The sequence below is a fragment of the Lonchura striata genome, chromosome 3 (genome assembly GCF_050655825.1).
Source record: "Lonchura striata isolate lonStrDom1 chromosome 3, ASM5065582v1, whole genome shotgun sequence".
NCBI lineage: Eukaryota > Metazoa > Chordata > Aves > Passeriformes > Estrildidae > Lonchura > Lonchura striata.
In genome coordinates this window covers 94,775,832-94,802,433 of record NC_140705.1, presented here as the reverse complement: position 1 = coordinate 94,802,433, position 26,602 = coordinate 94,775,832, and the positions used below count along the sequence as shown (strand labels likewise).

General features: G+C 37.6%; 1 protein-coding gene across 4 annotated transcripts in view; it reads right to left on the bottom strand.

Moving 5' to 3' along the window:
- FBXO11 (F-box protein 11) overlaps nucleotides 1-26,602 on the bottom strand; it is a 69,425-nt gene that overhangs the window by 29,139 nt on the left and 13,684 nt on the right. For 3 of the 4 annotated variants that reach the window (XM_021540179.2, XM_021540182.4, XM_085575792.1), the window contains exons 2-4: nucleotides 5,332-5,459; nucleotides 5,133-5,214; nucleotides 501-645 (exon numbers count right to left, since the gene is read on the bottom strand). In XM_021540179.2, the coding sequence (XP_021395854.1) occupies nucleotides 501-645; nucleotides 5,133-5,214; nucleotides 5,332-5,459 (355 nt within the window). The remainder of the gene's footprint in view (nucleotides 1-500; nucleotides 646-5,132; nucleotides 5,215-5,331; nucleotides 5,460-26,602) is intronic. The other variant, XM_021540180.2, reaches the window with a different exon arrangement.

Below are 26,602 nucleotides of genomic sequence, written 5' to 3'. Positions count from 1 at the left end.
AAAAATAGAAATTTAGTTCTCATGTATTAAAACTCTCAATAACCCAGAGGTAGAGCATACTCATATGGGGGAAAACAGCCCAAGTATCCAAACATTAAACAAAGCAAACAAAACTCAAACCAAACAAAAACTCCATTTAAGTAACACTAGACAAAGCTCACATCTAAGTTGAAGAAATGTTTTCTTCCTTCTGTATGAAGTAACACAATACCCATAGTAGCCTCAAAAAGGTTAAAGGGGGGAGAAGGAATGGTAAGTGAAGGAACTGATGTTTTTTTAAAAAGACATTGTTTAACTAGTATCTACACTACTAGAGAATCAAGTTTTACTGTTTAATACATATAATACAAAAATAATGCTTAACTAAACCAGGCATAATAAAATACAAGTGGTTTTCCATCAACAAATTGTAACCAGTATTTCAATTTTTCTATTGTACTGGCATCTTGAGCAGCACATCTAGTATTTCTCAAGATAATGAGGAATAGCTTTTCACTTACCACAAAATTGGATCATTAGCCAGCTCACTGAAGCGTTTACACACACAAGCTGCTCTACAGAGATCCTGCTCCAGCAGGTAGGAAAAGATCTTTAGAACCACTTCATCTGGCAACTTCTCCTGAAGATACTGTTCTGCAGGTGCTGCTATTAAACAGTAATCAATAAAAGGTTATTGACATATCTAGTGAGTTCAAATTCTGACTGCAAAAGATTACCAACTTGTCGCTTGAAAGATTCCCATTTAAAATGTCAATTATTTCAAAGCAGCCTTTTTTAAAGCTTGCTTCTTCTAAAACCAAAAGCAAAAAATCCGACAGAAGTTACAGACTTCAAGTCTTCTTTCCAAACTTCTTATTTCACCTTTTCAATTGGAGGAATCATTCTGCAAGCCAGTGCAGATGCTAAGCAGGCGACTATGTGTGTTCCAGAAATGCTGGTTTCTCACTGCTATTAGCTTCATTGTGGTTCAATTAACCCACATTATCTATACAATAATAATAATACAGTCCCAAAGCCAAAAATGTCTGCAAATGTTTTCAAATACAAAAGAATTTAATCAAAGGAGTCACTCTTTGGAAGAGCTGCTAGGAAGACTTCCTTGTTCTCCCACAATGAACACATTAGGGAAAGAGGACATCTGGGATGTAGGAAATCAACAGCCATCAATAACGCCCAAGTGTACTCCTTCCACTTACTCCCATTTATGTTCTTCATTTTAAAATTAAAAATCTAAACCAGAAGTAGTATTAGTCTTGCCAGATGCATTTCTTCAGAGAGGCTGGAGAAAGTTGTATTCTCATACCATTGTGTGGAGACAGGAGGGCACTTTGTTAAACCCTGCTCATGGGCACATGGACATTCCACATACAACACTTCCTTTGGGAAAGCCCTGACTGCAGTCTGTGCTCTCACCAGACCCTCCTGGGGCAGGAACCCTCAAAGCAGGCAAGTTCTGTTTACAAAGGTCATTTCTTTGGCTAATGCCTTCAGTATGCTCTCTATGATCCTAAAGGCACAACCACACAGAGCAGCTTCCAAAGTTTAGAGGATGTGTATGCAAAATTACTCTTGAAATGCATCACAGGATAATTGGACATTGCTTCTGAATTAATCTTTTTGTGGTAGCCTTCCAGTTAGATGTGACTACAGTAGAAGACTTTCTACTGTCTTACTGAAAGCTGAAATGTTATATTGCGGATACAAAACAGTAAATCTTCCCAAGTTTTGCACAACCTCTCTTCTCCTTTTAACATACAAATCCCTGAGACATAAAATTTAAGCAGTTACTTCCATAAACAAACTGCAGGTTCTTTTCTTCCTTTATCTGTGTTAAGACCTTGAATAATTTTTTATTGACTGGAGAAGCTCACTAACACAGTGCCCTCCCACTGCTCCAAAGTTCATACTCCTGTTTTCCTCCCTATGCTCAATTTCAAAATTAAAATTTTAATCCAGATGTGTTTCCTTATTGCAGGGGACAAGGAATGACTTTGAGAAAGTGTCAAAACACTTGAAATAAAAATAATAATAAAAGTTTTAAAGCCTCAATTAACCTTCTTGCCCCTGCAATTTTTCAAGTTGCATTTACTCGGAAACTTAGGCACTGCTTTCAAAATGAAGACTGATTTTACAGGTGTTTGCTATCCTCACTCAGTTTTATTCAAAATCCTGCAGAAGTCAGCAATTTAATTTAAATTGCCCTTCTGCTCAATTAAGCAGGGCTTGATTTGAGATTTCTCCACTCAAATCACTGATACAGTGATTACCTGGTAAAATTCTCCAGTATAATTTGAAAAAGCTAATTTGCTTCTTAATGTGAAGACTTCTCTGTATCCAAGAGAGACCTACATGCTTTTGTTCTATAAATCCACACTTCACATCTTGGATATCTTTTAGCTATGTGTCAAAGCAAGGATGTAATCAATGTGTTCTTCCTCTCAGTTTACAAAAATGAGCTAAAACAGTTTTCAAAGGTTTGTCTGGCCACCAGATCAGAGGAATTTATATGCTCCCACTGCTGACAGTTTCATGCTTAATTGATGAAGTCAAGGTAATGTACAAAATGTATACTCATATTAAAAGAGTCCAAACCAGTTTTCCAAATAAGTGTCAAAAACAGACAAGAATAAAAATAAAAATGAAGTGCAAGAGGTCACCACCAATCTTCATCTTTGCCCTAATGTAAGTTGACAGTTGAACTTTTTATTATTTAGTGAGTTTTAATATACTGCACACCTGAAAGTTAGAAACATAGCTAGTTATGTCATTCAGTTTCCACATATTCACAAAGCTAATTCAGTTTCAGTTTTGATCATTTAGCTGATAGGGAGTAGCAAAGTAATACCAAGACAAAGAGCAGGGAAAGAGGCCTGAAAGTGAATTCCCTTCTTTGTACAAAGACAAAGAACACCATCTCAATAATCCAAAATTGCAAATTATGTCTTGTATGTTGCCTTTTTTGTCCATTTTAGGGGAGAAAATGGAGACAAATAGCTTTTGCTCCATAGGGATGTATTTAGTAAGCATCTTTTCTTGTTAAGAAGCAGAAACATGTCAGAAACATAGCATATATTGTTCTTGGGAAAGTATCTCAGGAAATCAATAGTAGAAGAAAAAAATCAATTTTAAAAAAGTCAGTAAGTTCTGTAAGCTTATGCATGCTCCTAGTGTACAGAACAATCAGTGAGTGAGCCAGTAACCTCAAGTCTCAGAATGTACTGCAAATCCACAGTTCAGTGAAAAGAGAAATTTAGAACAGCAACACTCTCAGCAGAACTAACTCTGAAATCAGTATTAAAATACATGTTTTTTCAACTCCTGGCTTCACTCCAGTTGGAAACTCTAGTTGACTGGCACTTCTCCTTTCAACTTCACTGAATCTTCCTCCACTCAGTCTATACAACAAGGAATGGTTTTCCATCAAGAAATTTCCTGATTTCTAGTCCCATGCCACATTTCATTGACAGTTCTAAAACAAATACCTATACAGCCCAGAGGACAATACGGTCACCACTCATGACAATCCAAAAAGTCTCACATCTACAACTCAGTTACAACAGCTGTCATTGCCTATGCCAACAAAAAACACGAGGTGAAAGGGACTGAGTGCTAAAATAAATCTCACCAGAATCAATATTTGGACAAATTTAGAGGAATCTCTTAGAAACTCAACAGGGAGAATAAAAAATAACCATCACTCATATTGGGAAAGAGATTAATAAAAATGGTTTGAGGAGGACAGTCCTTTCTTACATTACAAGTGTTTTGAACATGGTCTTAAAAGTAAAATTGTAAAATCACTGTTTACAGTGAGTCCTCTGTTAATTCCATGATGGAGAAGCTTCCACAATACCCGTACTTTCCCCACATGAGCTCAAGAATTTAACAAATGGAATGCACAGTGAAAGCGTGGAGAATTCCTCAGGAAATCAGTGTCATTCATGCTGGAAAGTTACACACTCTCACTAAAGAAAGAGGGAGAAGAAAAGCACAATGACAAACACAGCAAAGAGTGAAAGAAATGGAAGAAAAACTAAGAATTGTCAAGAGAAACACAGTCTGTAAAAAGACAACTCTACACAAGGCTCCAGAGAGCTAATCAGGAAATTAATCAATGCAAAATGACACAGGATTATGTCCAATTGGTTCTGGCTATTTCAAAAACATAAATCTGAAGTTAAATGGTTCTTAAACAGCTGCTGAAATTAGAGTTATCAAAGCAGGGAAAGGACAAAAAATTATGCTATGGAGAAAATAAGAAGCCAGAAAGAGCAGACCTCAACAGAAGACATGAAAACAGACCCAAAGTCTTGTGCCAGCTGCTCAGCTTTAAATCACAATATTAAGGGAGACGTGGACTAAAAAAAACAGAAGCAAGAAAAGCTTCCCACATCGATGGGAGCTGGCAAGCGCTGGTGTTGATTTTCCAGGCAAAAGTGACAGCAGATCTCTTGGAACTGAAGAGTGTGTCAGGACACAAAAAAGAATAAAAGCAGAGAGATTGAAAAACTACACAGAAGACAGAACAAGCAGGGAGTGTGTGCCTGTATAAAGTGTATGCACATAAATAAAATACACACGATACAGTTATATATACAGGTATTGGATATGTGTTTATTATAAAATGCACATTTACCGCAGATGTGTGCAAAAATCTACATACATTGTGTATGCAGGTATATTGGTTTTTATTTGCAAACACACCAAGTCTCTCCCTCTCTGCACAATGAAGTGTTATGATGACATAACCAAACTACCCCTAAAAATGCAATGGAACAATGCCATCGGTATGAGAAATGGTAATTAAACATTGCAGTATTATTGCTCCTAACAGCAGCTTAGATTCAACTACATAGCACTGTGAGAACAATAAACAACCAAAACATGCCTGCAGTGAAGCAGACAGAACAAAGGATCAGATTCTAAAAATTCTGATTAAAATCATGCTATCAAATTTGAAGATCAGAACAAGCCTGTAGTTTTGTTTTGGTGTTTTTCCCCCACTACTGTTTCTTAGTTGGAGAATACACAGAAAACTAGTTTGAGGATAATTTGTTTGGGAGAATGTGTGACATTAAAATGTCTCTAAATCCTTCTTCTCCCTTGCCCCTTTTTTGTACAAAAGTTATTACCTGATAAATCCTGGGATTTCCCAGATACTCTAGCACGTTTTGCTCGGTGACCAAAGTTTTCAGTAGCTGAAGTAGAGGCACCCTTTAATGAAATAAGTAAGAATTAGTTCAGTCATTAGCTAATTTATGAAAAATACTATCTAGTTTCATATTCTTGAAACAGTAACAGCTCCTTTACCATTAAACCCAAATAAGTTACCTCCATACTGCTCTTTGTAGGACAAGCTGTCCTTTTAGGTAGAAGAGTTTTTCTGCGAAGTTGGTACGGGCTGTTTTGTGCACCAGGACCCGATTCTTCTGCAACCATATCTGCAGGTACATCATCATCTGCAAACAAAAAAAGAAATTCAATAACTGGAATTGTAGTTTTGCTTTATACCAGGGAAATGCTACAGAAATTTCCAGGTAAGTACATAGTCAGAAGGGTGGGGAGGAAGTGCTAGAGAGCAGAGTACTTCTAGTGAAAAAAAAAAAGGTCAGAATATCACAGCATACAAATCTAAGTTCCTTCATGTATACTTTATCCAAACACACACAGAAGCTACACCAAAAGCAGCTTAAGAAAAAGCAAAACCCCGGGCTTCTGATTTATCTGCAAGCATTTAATTCACTATACTAATTCATTCACCTCATTACTTCAAATTTTTTACCTAACACTATCAGCAGAATGAGGAAAACTGAAGTGTCAATTATTAACTAAATGTTATCAAGAAATCCTTTAGTAAACATAACACTTAGTACAAAACTCAAGACTGAGTTTTCCTCAAACATTTTGGGAATAGATCAGGCCAGCACACAAAACCTTCTGTAAAATGGAGGTAGCTTTAAATATATACATTCACTTTACCTAAATTACACTTGAAAAAGTAAGAGCATATTTTCTTCCTGCCCTTTAAAAAAAGAAGTGCAGAAAGTGTCATGAGTGTAATTCTAAAGGTTTTGATTCATTATTTTCAATTTTCCCTGTTCATATATTTATGGAACATCCTTGAAACAAGCAAGAAATAATTACTCATCACTGCATGCCCTATAACTAACATTACATTATAAAGCTGCAAGAATTTTAAAAAGGCCAGAACAAAAAGCATCTAGAAAATAAATTAAAACCAACTCCACTTAAGAAAAATATATACTTTCTGCAGATGCTTAACTGTAAGAAAACAATTTTGCATTTCCTTTTCATCTTAATTGCCTTTTTCTTCTTAAACTGGGCAAAATATAATGTGAAAATAAAAGCAGTGCCACAGAGCCAGCTGTTTTCCTGAATATATTAGGTTGAGGAGACTAATGTAAAAAAAAAAAGGCAACAACAAAAAATAACCCAATATGCCACCAATAAAATTTCCCTACTCTTCCAATACTACAGTAATCTGTTTTAAAAACAAAGCAATGCAATTCTGAAGTGACTCACTCACATTTCAAAATCTTAATCTCATAATTTTCCTAAAGGTTTCTGGTTTGGGATTTTTTGACATAAATTACAAAACATTGTCCTTATATTGGATTACACATACCATGCAGCCTCAGCTACTACATCAGTGAAAAAAACCACCAAAACCCCAAACTATTTTTCCCCTTTCTTAACAGATATTTATAAATGGCAACCTCACCATGTGCCACTAGAGATCACAACACTGCCACAACATCCAAATAGAGGACAGAAGCTGTGCAAAGATGAAGTTCACTGGTGATGTGTATACCTCCACACAGACTCCTCAGAGCAATAGAGGAGAGCTTCATCAGTTCATTAATCCACCTGAAAATTAACCTGCAAGTACCCCCATGGTCAGCCTTCAGCCAGCCCAGCAGCTGGTCCAGCTCAGCACAGCTACAAGACCACATGACTGGGAAGAACCACCAACAGCACAGGTTTCTAAGGACAGAAGTGAACTGTGACATTTCTATCAGAACACACCACTTTTTAAAAGAGAGCCATCTCCAAAACGTCAGCTAGAAGCTGGCTCACACTCCCTGACTGTTGCTTCCCAGGCACACCTCGCATCTGACCACTTCACTACCTAGGAAAGATAAGTATTTATGAATTATGCAAAAAGCCTAAAGGTCATTGATAGACGAACTGTAGTGAATTTTCCTGTGAAGGCATGTATGGCCCAGTGGGGAATCACTGCCTGTGGGAGGTCAGTGACCTCAGAGCAGACTCAATGCACACTCATGATTCAGTCACTTGGTTTTACCCGTTTCTTCACATCACAGATGAAAAACACCCTCTCAATTTAACAAGGTAGGCAGAGACAGAAGCTGCTACAGGAGAGCTCCCAGCCTTTCCCTGGCACGCCAGAGCAGCAAAGCAGCCGTGGGTGTGAAGCAGGCCCTGCCAGGAGGAATTCAAGCCCCACCACCAGCCCCAAGGCTCCCCACAGCAAAACACCCAAATGTACTCCAACACTGCAGCAGGGATCGATTGCGCAGCCCTTGTTTCTATTTTAGATTTGATACAGTAACTATTATTACTGTCACTAATATCCCCCATGGTGTCTCAAGCCCCCCTCTGCTCCCCTATTTTGCATTGAAGACACAAGATGACTGTCAGAACAGTTGGGTTTTTCCCCCTGTTCTGGATAGTCAGTACAATAGTTCAAAATTGCCACATAAAACACAGCAACAGCACAATAAGCAAAGATAACAGGGGAAAAAATAGAAAGCAAAGCAGAGAATTTCACTCTCAGTAGGGTGATGGAAAGGGCATGGATAAACCCCACTCAGGTCTTCAGAATACCACCCCTGGAGGCCACAAAGGACAGAACATATCACTGCTGGAAAGAGACAGCAGAAGCCTGTGGACTAAAATGGAAGGAAAGGTCAGTTTGGTTGAAACACTGAAGGACTGGCTAAGCAGAACAGAAATATATTAATTTTCTTGCAGTTTGTTGAGGAAAATGGCAGGAGTCCTACTATAACATTGCTCTTCTAGCACAGATGATATTAAGGGATATGCACACATCACAGCAGGTATCAGAATAATTAAAATCTTCCTTTTTCCATGTGAATACCATGGAAGACAAGGAAGGGTACCACCAGCAGATTTTACCACACTTCTGAGGGGCTTCTGCACAGATTTCTGCCACTTCAGGAGTAACAACTGATTCTATTTTCCTAGATGCAATCTGTAGTTACTGCCAAGTGAAACAGTACCAGGAGAGCTGAAGGTCTTGAGTGACCTGTAAGAGCAGCAGCCTTGGTGCTTGGTTTTAGCATTCCAGATGCTCCCTGAAAACCCCGGGCAGACTAAAGCAGCTACACTGGGAGCCTTCAGAGGGATGCTGCTCACAAAGTTATACTATACTGCACACTGCCCTTCCTTGAGAGCAAGAAAACTCTTAACCAGACTGCAAGAGCTGTATTTTGAAAATCCTTCCCTATAAACACTTCAACATACACCTGCTTTAAAGCAGAAATACCTGTTTTAAAATACAGTGCCTCCAAAATATTTTGCAAAACACTATTTTAAAGTGCAACAATATCAGGCAGTAACATACATAAAAAGCATTATAATCAGATTTGTTGATGATAGAAGCATAAAAGTCAATAAACAAATTTGGAAGAGTGTGAGTGTAATATTAATATCATCATACAAACACCTGCTGAAATGACTGCCAGATGCCGTCACAGTTTCAACCAAGTCAGTATGTTTGCAGTTTTTAACAGATTAAATTAAGCTGAGACTGCTCTCAAATAAAAATATTTACCTGAATATTTTACACCAATTATATTGTATAGTAAGATAAAATAATTTCAAATAATTATATAAAAAAAATCATATTTACTGAACTTCATTACTCTGACAGGTCAAAATCTAAATTTAAATTAAGAATTATTTCATCTGATAGTTTAAAACAACTCATGAACCTAAACTGTAACACCATTAGCTTTAAGACCCACAGAAGACCAAAAAGGACAAATAGAAGAAAAAACTGCCATTCTAGCAGCTACTGTCAAGAGTGCTTTGTATTTCCACAGATGCTGTGGAAGTTAATACATTAAAATAAAGAAAAAAATACACAATTGATTTCTTTTGTTTCATGAAGACATAAGTTACAGAGAAGTAACAAAGTGCTTTCAAGAGCTATTTGTTAAAAAATATACACACCTAGGTCACTTCTAGAGAAAATTTATCATGTTCCAAAACACATGCACATGGTTTCGTTTCTACCTTATATGTGTTCAGATAGCATTTCCAAAAAACATTGTAACGATAAATGACAACAGTAAGGTTGATAAATTCTTTAAAATAAAAAGGAAAAAAGCTTTCAATTCCCCCAATAGACTCATTATAAAAAAGGTGGGAGAGGGTCCCAAGGAAGCAGTTCATAAATTAATCAGCAGGGCTTGATCACTTAAGTTTTTACTCTTCAACATCACATTTTTGTGCTGGTTTTCTCCACCTTCCCCAAATGGGACAGGAGGAGCAAAACCAACCAACCAAACGATTTGTAGTCAAGAGAAGCAGAGTCCTGGGCGTGGCAGGTATTTCCAAACAGACACAGCACTGAAATTGCTATTGCAGACTGGGAGAAAATCTGGTGAGAAATCTAACTAGCCAGTTTTCAGACACGAAAATCTGTATCATATTGAGAGTCGATCTAGAAGAGCAGCTCTGAAAAATAAAGCAAATCCAGACTGAACCTATTTGAATGAAGCCATGATTCATTTTGCCTATCAAACAAATTTTAACAGGAAGAGTTCATTATGAAAAATACTAACTAGGTTTCATATTCTTGAAAAAGCAACATCTCCTTTACAATTAAACCCAAAGAAGTTACCTCCATACTGCTCTTTGTAGGACAAGCTGTCCTTTTAGGTAGAAGACTGTATTAAGTAGAACCAGTACTTCAGAACAAAATAATAAATTATTAAAACAAAAATATTCCAACACTGTCCATCTTCATAACTAGAAGAAAACACAAATTAAGTAACTAAGATGCTAACTGATACAGCTCATTTGCTCTGGATTGAGCTCATCTTGCCATAAATCTGGCAATACCTGTATCAAGCATCCTGCCAGCCTGTGAGATGACAGCCCCAACTACTTGATTGGATCCACTTCTGGATTAGCTCAAAATTCCAACAGAGAAGAGAGGATGACACAGATTTAAGGGAGTAGAGAGGAAGGAAACCCCCAAGAGAGCTAACAATGAAGGCAAATAACCTACAGAACAGAAATTCAAGGCAGTTCTGTATTTGCACTTACAGCAACATCTCTGCAGCAAACTGCTGCCCCAAAAAACAAGTAAACACACTCACCCACCATTTTTCTTTAAGGAGCAAATCTCTGGGAGTGAGCTGTTAAATACATGCATTATCAGTAGCATGACTGACACTCAGCCAGTGTCCTTGAAAGCATTCCTAACAAGTGGCTGACACCTGAAAGCAGATACAGCACCAAAACATGAAAGATACTGAATATAGAATCTGCACATACTACTCTATCTCAAAGCAAAGGTTCCTCACACCAGTAGAGAAATGTTGATTCCAGGCATCATTTAAGGATTAGTTTAAATTATAGATGGCTTAAGGTTGCCTTTGAAATGGAGACCATTCACTTTTGAGAGCTATCTGAGGACCACTCTGAAGAGGAAAAAAAAAAACACTAGGTAGGAATACCACAACCAGAAAAAGCAAGTGCACCCCCAGAAACTCCCACCTAAAGCAAACAAAACCCCTACAAAATGGAGAAAGATGACATGCAAAGTTCACAGAGGTCAGATCCAACACGTCCTAAAGGCAGAAGCATTGTGATGGTTCTGGTCCTTTACAGTCAAATTCCACTTCACCACAGTGGACTTGAAAAAAAAAGGTCCATAAGAAACAGGAGGCATGTATACAGCTATTCCATTTTATGTTGAATGTCAAAAACAAGGTATTAAAATAAATAGCTGCAAACTCCTTTGCTCCTATTACCAGACCCTTTAATAAATACTGTGATATATTTTTAAATTATTATAGAAAGAAACCCTGCAGTATTTTTCAAGCATTATCCAGAGCAGCTCAGCTCACAGAATGGTAAAATCTAAAAAGTAGTATTTTGTGTCAGGTTCTGATGGCACTGGTCAATGAGAAGTATTAAACTCTGACTGGAGACAAAGCTATTTGGAACTGGAAAAGACCCTGCAAGAAAAAGATTCTGAGTCAGAATTGCTACTCAGAATAGCAGGCTCTCAGATTGGAAAGGAGACACACCTAACATTAAAAATGTATGCTTTCTTAAAGAATACAGAAAGATCAGACTTCCTGAATGCCATATGGAATAAAGAGATTCTGCCTTCTGGGAAGAACAACCAGACACAGTAACCATTACTGACTACTAGAATATTTTAAATATACATACAATTTCTTACTGGCAATAAACCAAAGATCTACAATGATATGCAAAGCACACTGTAGCTCGTAACAGTTTATCAAATAAACAAAAATTGTGTGGAATACTTCAAAATTTTCCTGTATTAAATTTATTTCTTAAATTGAAAGAGGGGGGGAAAATTATGCTTAAACTGTGTCACAGTAGTTGTATAGAGTAAAATTTAAGAAACACACACCACCTTCCACCCAAAAAAAAGAGAAAAAAAATCAAACAGCACTTTTTCTGCATTTACATTTTAAGCTTTTAAACATCAATACCTAAATAAGATATCTTATTACTCTCTCTGGAAATAGGTTGTGCAGTCACGATGGCCTAAAAAGAGTACGAATAGATCAGATGCTCAAACTCTATCTGTATTTATCCAGAAGCTCATGTTAATTTTACAACATATTTAGAAGTATTTTCTAAGAGAAGAAAAGAAACTACTTCTAGCTACACAGAGAGTTTCTTAAAGCTGACATTATTTCTTAGTGTTATTCTTAGATAAAAGTCAATTTCCACGAGATCCCAAGAATCTGATCTTTTCTCCTCTTCAGCACATTGTGAAGCCCACTACAACAATCTTCACACAGGTCACTCAAACCAGCCAGGGAGACAACACTCCCTGAAAGGTCTGCTAGGTCAGCTGGCACCTCCAAAATGCTGCATAGGAAAACATGGTTTACACAGCAAAGCAAAAACTTAAGTTCTTAGAGCTGACACAAAACAGACTAATAGAAAAGGAGACAACTGGGAAAGATACACTGGCTGCAAACCCAAAACTTGTCCTCATCGATATTTCTTAAAAAAATAATCATCAGTCACAAACAGCTATTCACATCTTTACACATCATTCCCGAGGGAGCTCACAGTCCCAAACCACCTAGCACAAAAAATGTGCTAACACCAGTTAAAAAACCCTCCAACTACTATGAAGAATATATTCCTTTTTAAAAGCCAGAATCAAAAAGTGATAACGAGGATTTGATGGAAAATTCTGGTTTCTTTCCACAACCATGTCTCCAAAAGAGATATTTAACATCAAGTAAAAGACTGAATTTCTTAAAAAAAAAAAAAAAAAAAAATCATTAACATGCATAATTTTACTAAGGCACACAGAATAATAGTGCAAGTACCTGCATACGTGAGCTACTTGTTAAAAAAATCATTTTAGAGAGAGAAGAAAAATACCTTTTTCTTAGAACAAGCAGCTGTAACGATCAGCACTAACATTTCTACTGACAAACTAGAATTACAAGACAAATTTTATTTTGTTTTTTTTTTTTTAATCACATTGTTTCCCACACTGATGATAACTGTATTATACCACAATCTATAACATTTAGCAAAGTAATAAACAACTCTCCAGGTGGCTGCTGTGCAAGTATTAAGGGAACTTCCCTCCCTGCTTAATAGGCAGCTTGACTTCTGCTCTGACAAGCTTTCATTGAGAAGGGACAAGGAACCCTTTTTGGGTGCATTCCTCATTAAGAAAGCAACACTTTCAACACTGCAGCCTTGCTGCATGGTTCCTTGATACTACAGTGAAAAAGCTGACCAAGTAGATTTTAAGGTTCAGAAATACAGTGCTAAGAGCCTTTCACTGTTATATTTCTGTATGACACTAAATAAAATAGACTATTACTACAAGCTGGTTTTTTTGTGTATATTGTGACAATTATACTCAAGATTCCAAGTAGGACAAATTAAAATTTCTACCTGGCCATATCACTTCATTTGTTAGGGCAGTCAGATTACCAGTCTCAAAGGTCATCTCCCTCTCTGGCTGAAATACAGCAACTTTCATCTTATTAGAAAAGCACAGCCAGTGAGAACAATAAAAAACAGTGAAATAGGTTCAAGTACTGCCACTTTATTCTGACCAAAAAGATGTTTCTGATCAATCCTCATACTTCAGGCAATACTTAACAGTGCCTGAACAAAGAGGTGAGAATGGAACCATGTAATCACACCCTTGGAGCCTACAAAAAAATTCCAAATTCCCATTTTACCAGGAAATAGTGTCTCCCATTTTACCAGGAAGTAAAGTGTCTCTCAGACAGGAAGGAATTACAGTTTCTCCAACAGCAATGCCAAAGTCACCAGAACATGTAAACAGAGGAATTGTGGAATCAGCCACTGGTACTTAAAAAGGCAAACACAACCCCCATCAAACATACAAACCAAATAAACAAACTATCAAAAAAAAATGTATTACCAAACTCAGAGAACTCACTTCCCTGAACAATGGTGTCAGTCAAATTGCTGGACATTACCAGGATGAAAACCAGCCTCCAAAACTCAGGAGGAAGACGTTATAACAAGCATATGTAAAATTAATATGAGATACTTATTTGTGAGGACAGATTATTTCTAATAAGCAGAATACTATGAAGCAGAAGCCTTCTTTAATTAGACTAAGTCTGGATATTCTTGATACCAATAACTACAGGAAAATAATTAGGAGTTTGAGGTTTCCTCTTTGTATTAACTTCTGGCAGCAATTATTTTCAGCCTCACCTCCTTTAGCACTGCTGAACTGAAAAGCAGGACACTATTCATTTCTTCTCTAGCTGATCTCCTGCTATCTTTGAAAAAGTCTGGGGCAAACCAACAGTCTAGGAATGAGTAAATTCAATTAGAATGCAGATTTCACTTAACACATCCTCAGTTTACCCTTCCAAGTTTTCTACACTCCATGATGGATCCATTTACAGAAATCTTCACTGATCCATGGGAAACCAAGAAAAACATGGCGCCTCTTGAAAGAGCAATAAAACAACTCACAAGTCTCAGTATGAATTAGCAGTATAGCAGCTATTCAAGCATAACCCCTGTAAAACACAATCTCCGGGCACAATCATTTCACCCACTTTTCAGGAAATGAAAGCCTCCCACAGATTTTTGCTGTCATGAGCCACATCTGCAGAACACTGTTGTAACACAGGCAGAAAAAAATACATATTGCCTGCTACTAAGTGTAGTAGCAGATTTGGAGATACTTGCCATACAAAGCCATCTGCCTTCTGTGGACTCTCCATGAGAAGTAACTGACATCTATCAATACATTGGCCCAGCTGAAACCTCATTACATCAAAGAGCAGTTTTGATGAACCCTAGGAAACTCCTGGTTTAGGGCTTCAGAATTAAAAGAGCTTCTGAAATGCCTAGCACCACAAGGAAAGGCAGTCATGCATCTATCTTGCAGTGGCAAAAAGGCTAAGAAAAAACCAACCAAAATAAAAGTCCAGACAGTTCTTTTTGTGTGCTGGGTTCCAAGGGGCATAGTCAGAAAGAAAGAAGCAAGAGGAGGAAAACTATATTAATAATATTTTACAGCTTACTGGGTTTGGCCGTCTCTCTTCCCTCCTGTACCAAGCAAAGTTTCTAAGCTGACCACTAGGCTGTAAAGAAGCAGAGAAACAGCAAACAGTCCAGAGGAAAAAATATGGACCTTGTAACCTTGACAGATAGCTGGGAGGAAAAAACACCTTGTGCTAACACTCCTCACAATTTTGGATGTTCAAGAGCATGTCTCTAGAAAAAGACAACTGTGCAAACTGCAAAAGGAAAAAAACATCTTAATTCTGCTACTTTTTTTTTTGGCTATTTCCCCTTACTATTATTCTGATATCAAACAAGCACGCTACATTTTCCTGCTGCCCTAGTACTACAATCAACACTTACACAGAATTTCAAATATTACAGCTGAAAACAAAACCTAAAAGAAACTCCAGCACACACACCCCCCAAAGAAACTGAAATACTACCATAAGAACACCATAACTAACAGTATCCTGAAAACATAAATATATTACACTGGAGAGGAAAAAAAATTAGACACCATTAGTTCCTGCCAAATTATTGCTCTTTAATTCACCAAAGAGACCCCTTGCCATAAGACATAGTTATTTTGAACCTTTCAAGAAAAGCTATTTAATGAAAATAATATACAGATGTGTGTTATTATGTCAGAAACATGCACACATAAAAAAAGGAAAGCAAGCATTTCTTATCCTTGAATTAGTCAAAAATGTTGTATCTAACACACGTCATAGTAAGGCTGAATTTTACAAGCCTAACTGTGCCAAGGTTTGCATGCAGTCACTTACCTGATCCTTACTCTGAAAACTTCTCAATGACTGCTCCTATTATTCTATTCCTTAAATTACCAACTCTGAGGTGCCTGTCAAGAGCAGGAAGGCATGGTTCTGTTTAGCTTCAGGGAAATAACTGAGAAAACAACGTGTGGAACCATAATAAGTGCCAAGTATCATCAGGGTGCAGGAGGAAAATACTTATTTGCCAGCATATATGTTATTAAGATGGGTTAAGAAATCTGTCATCAAACTATAAAACACCAGTGCAGTAGTCAACATCTGATTCAAACCTAAATTTGTTAAGAGCTACAGCAGAAATAAGGAACTGCTGACAACACCAAAGACTGTAGGACTAAACTCAAGCTGCTTTGAGAAAAAGTAAATCCTACACAGAGAACAACTAGCATTATTCAAACCTGTTCTGGGAGATAAAGGCTAAATACCTTTTCTACCAAGTTTTACTGTATCAATACATTATTTAAATACAAATTGGAAGAACAGGACCATCTGTTTTCCACTGCCAACATGTGCTGCAAAACAAACATGAGGAAAGTTGGAAAGAAGGTTTTGTATTGTACGTTCAAGGAAATTGCAGCACAGGGAGGACAGTCTGTTCTTCCTTGCCCTGTACACTAAGGATGTCTTAAACACCTCAATCCAGAAGTTACTGCTCTTGGATATCTGGAGAGGAAAATACAATAAAATTACGTCCTCATTTTATTAGAAAACCAAATAGTACAGTTTTGATACATTAATCAAGTTTTCAGTTTTTTGTTTTCTCTGCCTTTAAATAGAATGTTTTTTAAACCAGGTTTATTTTTACAGATACACACTTCTTTTTTCACTGTGTGAATTCTGCACACATTAAGTTATCCAGCCCACTCCAGAGCACTGCACAAGCAACCACCCCTCAACACTCAGCCGGTTTTAACGTTCCTGTTTTCAACTGCAAGGAGAACAGGCTGTCAATGCTGACTGATGATGTATCTTTGCCATTAAAATCAGTATCATGCCTTAAATGCTGCATCAATGAACTTCTATAAGCTTTTTTTAAGTAGCTATTAAATTTCCATTAGTATTTTCTATTACCACTGTCATCTCACATTGTGAGGAGCTGTTAGACATATATATATCTATACATAACCCCATATACATGGGTTTATGTATACATATATCTAACAGCTGTGTATATATATATATATGTTCATTCAAACTTCAGAAATGTTTTAAATGAATAACAACTGATTTTGATTTCTGCTTTTGGTAAAACTTCAGCAAGTAAAACACTGACAACTGTCAAGGTGCGTGGGTGGTGGTGGAGGGCAAAAATCTGTGTATTTGGCTGTTAATTATGCCTTTTGGTAATTAATTACACTAACTGCAGATACATTTTTCCTGATAAATTCTGAAGTTAAATGAAATGGCTGCATAATTTAAGAGTTTCCAGAATGAGACTTTCTGCATTGAACACTCTCAAGTTTAAAAACACAGATGATGCCCTGTATCTGATGAACTATTTTCAATTACTGACAATTTCATTTTAAAATAAATCTAGCTTCTTTTCTTAGTATCTCTCAACTGTTTTTCTTATGGTCCCAATTTGACTAAAGCTCTGTTACACTACTGAAGTGCCCATCTTAAAAAAAAAAAAGGCCTTATAGACTCCTCCTTGCCAGAAGTAGAAGCTTATTATTTCCATTTCAAATTTATTCTTAACAACATTAAGAGGAAATAAAGTTCAAGCAGGCAGAGTAAGCTTAGTTACCTGAGAGCAAGCATAAGTCACAAAATGGAAAGAAACTACTAATTTTTTTGGTTTTGTCAAAATAGACCAGAAATACTGACAGTTTTCAATAGGGTTGTTTTTGTTCTTCCACAGTCTTTTTATGTCTAGTCTTTCTGTATATCTACAGCAGAATCCTGAACTTTTTGTTTCTTAAACAGGTCCTCCTCATGCACCTGAACTCCCATTTTAGTTTCCCAAATTCGCTCATTTTAAGACCAGACTGAAGGTGGGTTTTGCCATTTATTCTGTCTCCCTTTTGAAGGTCTGAGCCACCATACTTCCTACAAATCTGTTATGCCTCAGTATGGTAAATTTATATTCAAAAAAGTGTTTTTAGATCATGTGCATTAACTGTAAAAGGTGTTTGAACACATGCAGTAAAAAGCAATAGGGAAACAGTATGGTTGAGGAAGAGCCCAGTAACAGCCCCTTCCATCCAGACTCTCAAAGCCCTTCACTACATACAGTAATCCTGTGTTGGGAGCCACTGAAAGACATTGAAACAGCCATCAAAAAATAACCCTACACTAAAACGCCACAAGAACCTAAAGAGGTTTTAAGAGCAATGTTGTTTCTCATTATGCCAAAAATCAGATAATCTAAAAGTCACACATAAAGATGGTCAATTTTCTCTTTTCATGTCTCATAGTTTTGTCATTATCATTAACCTCAAATGTTTCCTCTTGGCTATCTACACCAAGAAGTGTATTTACAGACCAGGGCACTTTGGAGAGTCAGTGGACAAAACACATGCTGAAAAAGAGAGACTCAATAAACTTATTTTTTGGTTATTTCACCTACATTTCCCAATTTTTTTTTCCAAAGAAAGACTCAAAGAAATTGAAAGACTGATTAGAAAGTATTCAAAGATGTCAAGATGTGGTGTGACAACTACCCCGTGGTGAGGTTCCCCTTCATGCCTTGACTTGTGCCAAGTATCCCTTCACCCTCACACCCCCAACAAGCCTATGTAGTTTGATCTTGTCCCTTTCAATAATTTTTAGTGTTGATGAAAAGTTAAACATGTACAAAATAGAAATGTAGCTCTGTGTGTGTATGCAGAGCTGTCAAGGCATTCTTCTGGAGACACATTTGACATATACACAAAAACACACTATGGGAGAAGAGTCACAGGTGTGCAGACCTGAAACAGTTCTGAACACACTGATCCACCAGAACAGATAAACACCCCTTGTTTAGCCAAACTAATTTTACTTAATGTATCAACAGACCACGTGAGTCACAATACCTTGGTTGAAGAGGGCTGCCATTTCACAGTACTAATTTATTGTGGTTTTTAGGTCATCTGACTATATCTTCAAAAAGTTGCAGAATAAAGAGTATTAAGAAGGAACACCATATTACAAACAAGACAGATGGCCAACAAACCTTCAGACAAGTTCTGTATGACAAATAATCTTATAGATAATTATCTCTTCTGCAGGACAAACTGCTCAACTATTGAAACTAGAAACAAAGACTTCCTTGGCCCAAAGCACTGTAGAAGTTCACCGAGTTTACAGCTGTACACAAATAAGGTGAAAAACCATTTAAACACTGGAAGGAAATCAGAAATAGATTTCCATAAGGAGACTTTTTTTGACTGTGAGGGTGACTAAGCAGCAGCACAGGTTGCCCGAAGTTTGTGGAGTCTCCAAACTATGTGAGCCCTTTCCAAGATGGCCATGGCTTTGTTAATGTGGCAAAGGAAGAAGGCACCATCGGAGAACAATTCAATCACTGCTTGACTCCAGCATTCTCATCAGGTAAATGTTCTCCCATTCCTGCTTAACATTCCAAGACCTGAAGTATTTACCCTCCAGATTTCTATTACAAGGTCTTACCATTGGCCTTCACTGAAACTCCAATCAAACTGTTCACTATAAAACATAAGTTTGTAGTACTTCAGCATCTCAAAAAACTCAGCCCATTGGAATTCTGCTGAGTACTCCACACTTCTAAAAATCCCAGACATGGTGACATCAGGACAGGAAAACAGGCTGTAGTATTTTCAATCACACATGTAAAACTACACTGCTACATGAATGTGGGTATTTTCAACACCAGTGTCACTATGTTAAGTTGTCAAATAATCTGTATTAAAACATACGTTGTCAGCAAAAATCCGTTACAAAGAAATACTATTTTAAGTTAAAGCATCCTCAGAGCTGCAATTTCAAGATTTGATAAGAACTACTAAAATATAACTTGTTAAAGTAATAGAAACTACCTCCTTCTCTTAGATTTCCATAATACATTACATCATTCCTTCCCAAGTGTCAGACTCAGTTTCATTTCATCATTATCCTGGTCCAAAGGTTTGAGAGCAGAAAAACACCAGTGCTGTGCATTTTGGCCCAGACTTAGGCTGTAAAACATCCCAGGGCCCTTCTATACACTTGACCAGGCAAGTAAGGCATCACCAAGTCTTTATCCATTTGTTTTTAAATAGACAGTCTTTTTGTAAAGGGAGAGCAACTGATAAGGTATTAGTAACAAAAAGCTGTTCTAGTGAAGCAGCAACATTTCTACGAAGTTGAATGTTGATGAGTAGAAACATCCTTCCTTTTTAATTTCTTATAATTCAATCTACAGAAAAAAAATCCAAATAGGTCAGTCTCAAAGCCAACATGCAGAAATCTTAGAGGAGGACTCAAGCTGCTTCTCACCTTTCCACATTAAAGAGCAAAAGGTAATGAGGTATTAGTGTTTACCTGGAAGACCAGCAATGAAGGAAACAAGCCGCTGCCTGACTGTGTGATCTTGTTTACACTGCTCAAACGTGGTTATAACTAAAATAAAAGCTTTGATTACAGAGCTACAGGAGCAGATTAATCCCTTACTGCTAGAGCTGAGAAAGAAGGGAAGACAAACTCCAAGACATCCATCAGACCTTTGTTTAACAGCATTAAGATTTCAAAGTCTGCCCTGCTAGGGTGGTAGCAGAGCAGGGGTAACCCCCCCACCTCTGTTCAGAAGTGAAGCCTCCCAGACACAGTGAGCTGAGCAGAGGCCATAGTCCTGCCAGGCAGGAGCCCCAGGGTTGTGCCTGGTGGTGAGCTCTCCCGAGGCTCAGAGAAGACTCTGGGGTATCTGCAACAAGCTACGCTCTCTTCCCACTCCTCCTCTCCCCATCTCATCCTCTTCAGTCATTTCTGCTCACACCAGGAGGAATAACATCCAAGCACCATCTACTTAAGGGTGATCTTCAAAATAGTATCTATCCCCCCCCACCCCCATGTCTTTCACCTGGAATGAGGTAATACTTACACTATTACTGTACACCATCTTTGATAATCCTATGAATGCTGCTGGTACAGAAAGAGATAAACCATTCTTTCTCCATATTATTAAGTGCTCAGCAGTTACAAAAATAAAATTAAAAAAAAAAAAAAAACATCAAGCAGTGCTACTGTGCCAATCCATGGTTTCAAGGACCTTTGCAGCTGTAAATTGAAGTATGCTGGAACACATGCTGGTTGAACATGATGAAAAACTCACCTGCTAGACAAGATCACAGCAGCTAGAAAGTCAGAATATTAATACATTCTACCTCCTACACCTTCACTCTAAATTGCAGTCAATTTGCTAAAAGCAAAGCCACACACAATCACTCTCCCTTACAAAGTATGTTCCCAAACTAATGAATCTACAGGCTGCACTAAGATGGTTATATAACATCAGCAAATTGAATTTATTTTCCAGGCCCTATTTTCTGTCAGTCTTTGTAATCATCACCTCAGTTTCAGCTTCCTTCATCAAGTCATCCTGTCACAGTTTCACCTGTTGTGAATTTACTAATCTGACACACCTGCAAACTACTCAATTGTTCCACTGTTATTAATGTACAGGAGCATCTGGAGACACAGCCAAGGCAGTCACTTCAAACACTTCCAGCAGAGGGGAAAAAACCCAAACCTACCCTGAAGAGCTCATGGGCACAGCTGCAAGCAAAGCTAGAACAGGAGACAGTAAGACAACATTGAGGCACAGTGAGCTTGTTTTCACATAGGCTTAGACTGGTGTGTTGACCATGCAGCGCTTTCGGGTTACATGAACAATGTTCACATCTCTTTCCCTGCTGGCTTGCTTACAGCCATTCCTTCTAATTGATAATCTGGGATGAGATGATGGCACATTGTTTAAGAACTTTACACTTGAAACTTGCTTGAAACTGCTGGGGCCAAACCAGATCTGGCTGCTGCTATCTTGCAAGATCCACCCAATTCATAAACTAAAGGATTAACATCTTTCAAAAGTAGGTGGGGAGGATTTAAAAGACATTGCTGCTTATATTCTTTCACCTGCTGACGCTTTCAGACATCACTACTGTAAAGCAAGGGTAGAAAAAGTATTTTCTATGAACTCATTTAAATACTACTAAAAATTACTGGTGAAAATAAAGGAGAACCTAGTGAACCACTTTCCAATGTTTGATCGGAATTACTTTACCTTGTGTTAGCACTTAGGAGGATATCAAATCTGTACCAAAGGCCCTTAATTTCATTAACCACCCTTATCCCATATTTTTCTTTACTGAACTGGACAAGTATACAGTCACACTTGTTACTGGGCAACTGCAATTTTCCTAGAGGAGCTACCTCCTCCTTCCAACCCAAAGGTACCAAAACCATCTCCATGTCACTCCTGTGTTTCTGAAACACTACTCCCAAAAGGGCTTTGGGCAGCAGTTAAACTGGGAAGAAAACACATGGCCCATGGTTTCTGTACTCCCAGGTAAGGGCTGGAGAAGTGGACATTATCCAAACCCCATGAATCCAAATGCTTGCAGCCAGCATAGCTAGAAGGCAGGCAACAGACAAATACACCTTGAAGAACCCTGTCACTGTCACAAGGAGCTGCTTGACAATATTCTTTTCTTTAGATGTCAGAGCATATGCCACCACTGATGACTAACAAGTACGGAACACAAAGAAATTTTGGTGCATCAGTCAAACCATGGCTGAAAAACTATGAAGCTTGACATCAAATCAGGCTGCTACTTTTGAAGTGTAGTACTTAACAGTCAGTGAATTATTTCATGCCAGTTCTTGTGCATTTCTGATACTGGCACAAGATGAGAAACAGGCCAGTGACTGAACTATGATGGAATGAATTTCTACTTCCATATGATGGACAATAGACACTTGTAGCAGATGGATCCACTGCACTATCTAAAGTGATATTCTGGGAAAATATTATGGCAGTTGGAATGTCCAGTTATAACCAAAAATCAACAAGTAAACAAAGCTGAGACATCACCGTAGAGATTAGCTTCCCTTAACAGATGCCTCTAATTTGCCACATGTAGGAAAATATTTCCAGAAAAATATACTCTACTTTATATCTCAGACTCTCAAAGGACTCACAGGAGGCCCTGTCTTTGGTTGAGGAAAGTTCAAAACTCTTGTCACACAGCAAGAGCTACACATGTGTGCACACATATACTAGCTAATTAAAAACAAAGTAAAAACCAACCTTAAATACTTAGAAGAATAAGAGTCATAACCACTTCATTCTGCTCTGCCTTTTCACATTTCTTGTATAATTTAATACTGGAGAACTGCAGTGCTTCAGGGAACACAGGTCAATGCCAACAATTCAGCACCAATCTAGTACTAAACATCACTTCTAAACACAAGAGGTTTTTTATTGACTATCTGGCATCTTTACCTTGAAAGGAGCCTCTGAAGTGTCCAAGTGTTCCTAGAAGAAAACCCTACAAGCAAAGCAGCTACAGACTGATGATCCTGTCTTTACACAGTCACTCCACATCCACCTTCTCCACACACCAATGCTTACCATAGGATAGCAAGACCATAGATGCAAACTCAGAACAACAAATCACAGTTGAATTTCAAATCCTACACAAGTAGAATGGGAAAGACACTGTCCATTTGCAAGCACAAAAAAGCCCCCCATTACACAACTACATTTATGTAGTCTGTGAGGTTTGAAGTGCCAGCACAGACACAAGCAGATTCAGTATCACTAGAGACTCAAAAGAATCCTGCATGAGTTGTTAAATTGCAAGCATTCAAAACATTTCTAGCAAGTGAAATGTATTTTGTGCACTCAACTTCAAGTATGCCACAAGGGTCATGAACACAGTTAAATCCAGCCTACTAAATAAATGGGTATTTTCCCTCACTGAACTAAAACATACAATACTTGTCAACTATTAATTATACTGCATCAATTACAGCATTCTTACATCTCTGTTCTAGAGGCAAAACTTGGATATTCTCCACGTTATAACATGTATCAAAGATAGATTATAAGTGCATTGCACTTTACCATGTTCCCCTTGTATTTTGGTTGAGCCCATGGAGTATTAGTCATCTTCGCTATATTCAGGCTCAGCATAGCTAAAAAATTGTCTTAAGATGTATTCTAAGCAACTGTCAGATTGAATTTTTGACATGTTTATTCTCAAACTATGGCTAATTTAAAAAACAAACTGTTCATATTCTCTAGGTTGAATGGATACACTAGCATTTTTTTCTGTAAGTTTATTTATTGAAGTAATTTGTTCACGTGCAATTTTATGATTGTTTTACACAGAATACATATTTTAAGCATAATTATTTAAAATACTGCATTATGTCCCACCATTCTGAATTTAATCAAGAAGTTACCTACAGCAACCTTTACTTATTTTCCTCCACATACACCAAAATCCATCCTACATCTAGATGCTGTAAATATGGTGGTTTGGGTTCACTTTCTGAGGTTTAGTTGATTACTGAGGTTTTGTTCACAACTTCACAAAGTAGTATTTTGGTAGGAACGAGTGCTGCTTCCGAGAACTTTTACCTTAACTGAAATGGGCAATCTAGCAATCCATATTCCTCAAAAAGCACAGGCACTCTCCAGAAGGAAAAGTCCACAAGCAACTCCATGCCTCCAGCAAGAGGCTGGTGGCTCCTATAAGCAACATACACCTGTTCCTTTTAATTAAACATACAGAGAACTAGATCATGCAGGACCAGATTGAACCCTGGTAGAAATACAGAGTATAGAAATTACAACTTAGATACTTTCTGATCAAGTGCACTAGTCAAATACAGTTGTGAGAATGAAAAAAATATTAAGTATTTATAGTAACCTAGACTGAGAGAGTAAAAGTCACTTTAGAGCTCAGACTAGATTTGTTGCCAGGCAGTAAACTGCTAAATGCATATAATTAAGGACACAAAATCAGTATTATGCTAACAAGACTTTAAGAGCAGCACTTAGGTGAAAGTCTTCTGTATTCCAAGGGCAAGAACCATCCATGCTATACATAGTACCATCTATTCGTCAGAAAATGTCATCATTCCTAGGAACACAGTGAAGAGCTATGAAATAACAAGTTCTGAAAAATTTGTTAATAACATTTCACACTTGAAAATCAGAGTCTTTAATCTTAAGAAGAAAAATAAAAGAAGTCATGTGCATCTCAAAATCAAAATCCAGTTTGGCTATTTAAGCTTAGATTTTAAGACAAAAGAAAACCCTTATTAAAATATTTTATGTTCCTTAGGAAACAAATGGAAAAGGAGAGAAGTTTTCCCTTAATGAAAAGTAACCAATTGTGGCTGAAGTACTGAAAACCTTCAGCTATGACAGTGTTGGGAACAAAATCTTACAAAGTGAAAACTTCTAGAACAAACACAGCAATAAAACTGTCAATGACAAGTGGCAAAAAGATCTGGTTGGTGCCTTTAGTGGACAGAGGTGCAGTTATTTTCAGTACAGATCAGTTCAAAATTAATTTTCATTTTTTATAAAGCCAAACCTTACTGTCAAGTTGCTCCCTGCAAACACAGAAGACTTCTGGTTGCCCAACAAATAATGGACTTGAGATATAGAGAAGGGACAAAGTCCCACCCACCACCACATTCTTCCCCATTTGATCACAAATGACACTGGAGACTGGAGGCACATATGTATTAAAACACAAAAACACTAAAAAAACCCACTAATAAATACTAATACTCCCCTGCAATGGGACAGGCTCAGACAGGAAGTCCCTATATAAAATTGTCTCTGATGTGTACCTACTGGGGAGCATGGTGCCCAAGTAAAGATCATAAGCAAGGCAACTAATCATGGACTTGAACATCTCAAAATACAGACAGTATCAGTCAAGTTCTTGATCAGAAATAATTACACTGGAAGTAATTTTGAAAGTGCCACTGAACTTCATTTTGCCAGTACAAATGAGTACAATACTTTGTCAGTGCCCTTTCTGGACAGTTGTAACATTTTATTCCAAGTCATTACAACTTTATTTTTTAAATCAACTTTGAAAAGTACAGAGAACTAAATTTCCTGCAAATCTGAAGTAATTATTAACATCACATGTTTCCACCACATCTACAAGCAAAAAAAAAAAAACCCCGAAAACTGCTTTCCTCTAGCAAACAACATAATTTAGTAGAACAGATATAAGGAGAATTTAAATTCCAGACTGTTCTCTGAGTTACATGTAGCAACGAGGGGATGTCTCAGCCACATTGTATTGCACATTCATAAGACTTCAACCTTAACAGGCTGGAAGCCCTACTACTTACTCCTAGACATGATTATGAAAGGCACAATCAACACTGTGACAGATTGTGAGACCAAAATATGGATTCATACCAGAGCGAAGTCAATAAATGCACGTTGCACATGTTCCCCTTGAAAATCTCTGGTCCAATGGACGGAGAAGTGGACAGAAGTACATAAAGCACCCTTATGCCAAGGGCAGAACATCAGCTGTAGCAGTCCAGATTACCACTGAGTATTAGGAATCCATTTTTTCAATTATGCTGCTTCCTAGCCTCTCCCCCTAGCACATCAGAGGGCTGTATGGCATGACCAAGTTATAGCAGGCAGAGCCAGTGTAAATGCTGGACTTGCTAAGAGTTTGCAGAACCACTAAGCTATTAACTCATGCCTAGTCTTGAAAAAACAAGAGCCAGCCACCAAACAAAAAGAGAGGGAGCAGTACTTCCCCTTCTGATAAAAATATTCAAAGCTTTTCAAATTAAAAGCCATACACTGTTTGAATGACAACTGCAGCGTTTTCTCCAACTACTTATTTTCCCCAACAATTACCTCTTATAAACTCACAGTCTTCCTCAGATAAAATGCTACTAATGTTTTTTTCTCTTTCTGTTCACAGCAACATGCCAATATGATCAATACCGTTAGGAGTTCCCATATCCCTACTCAGAAGCCTGTGATAAAGTTTCTG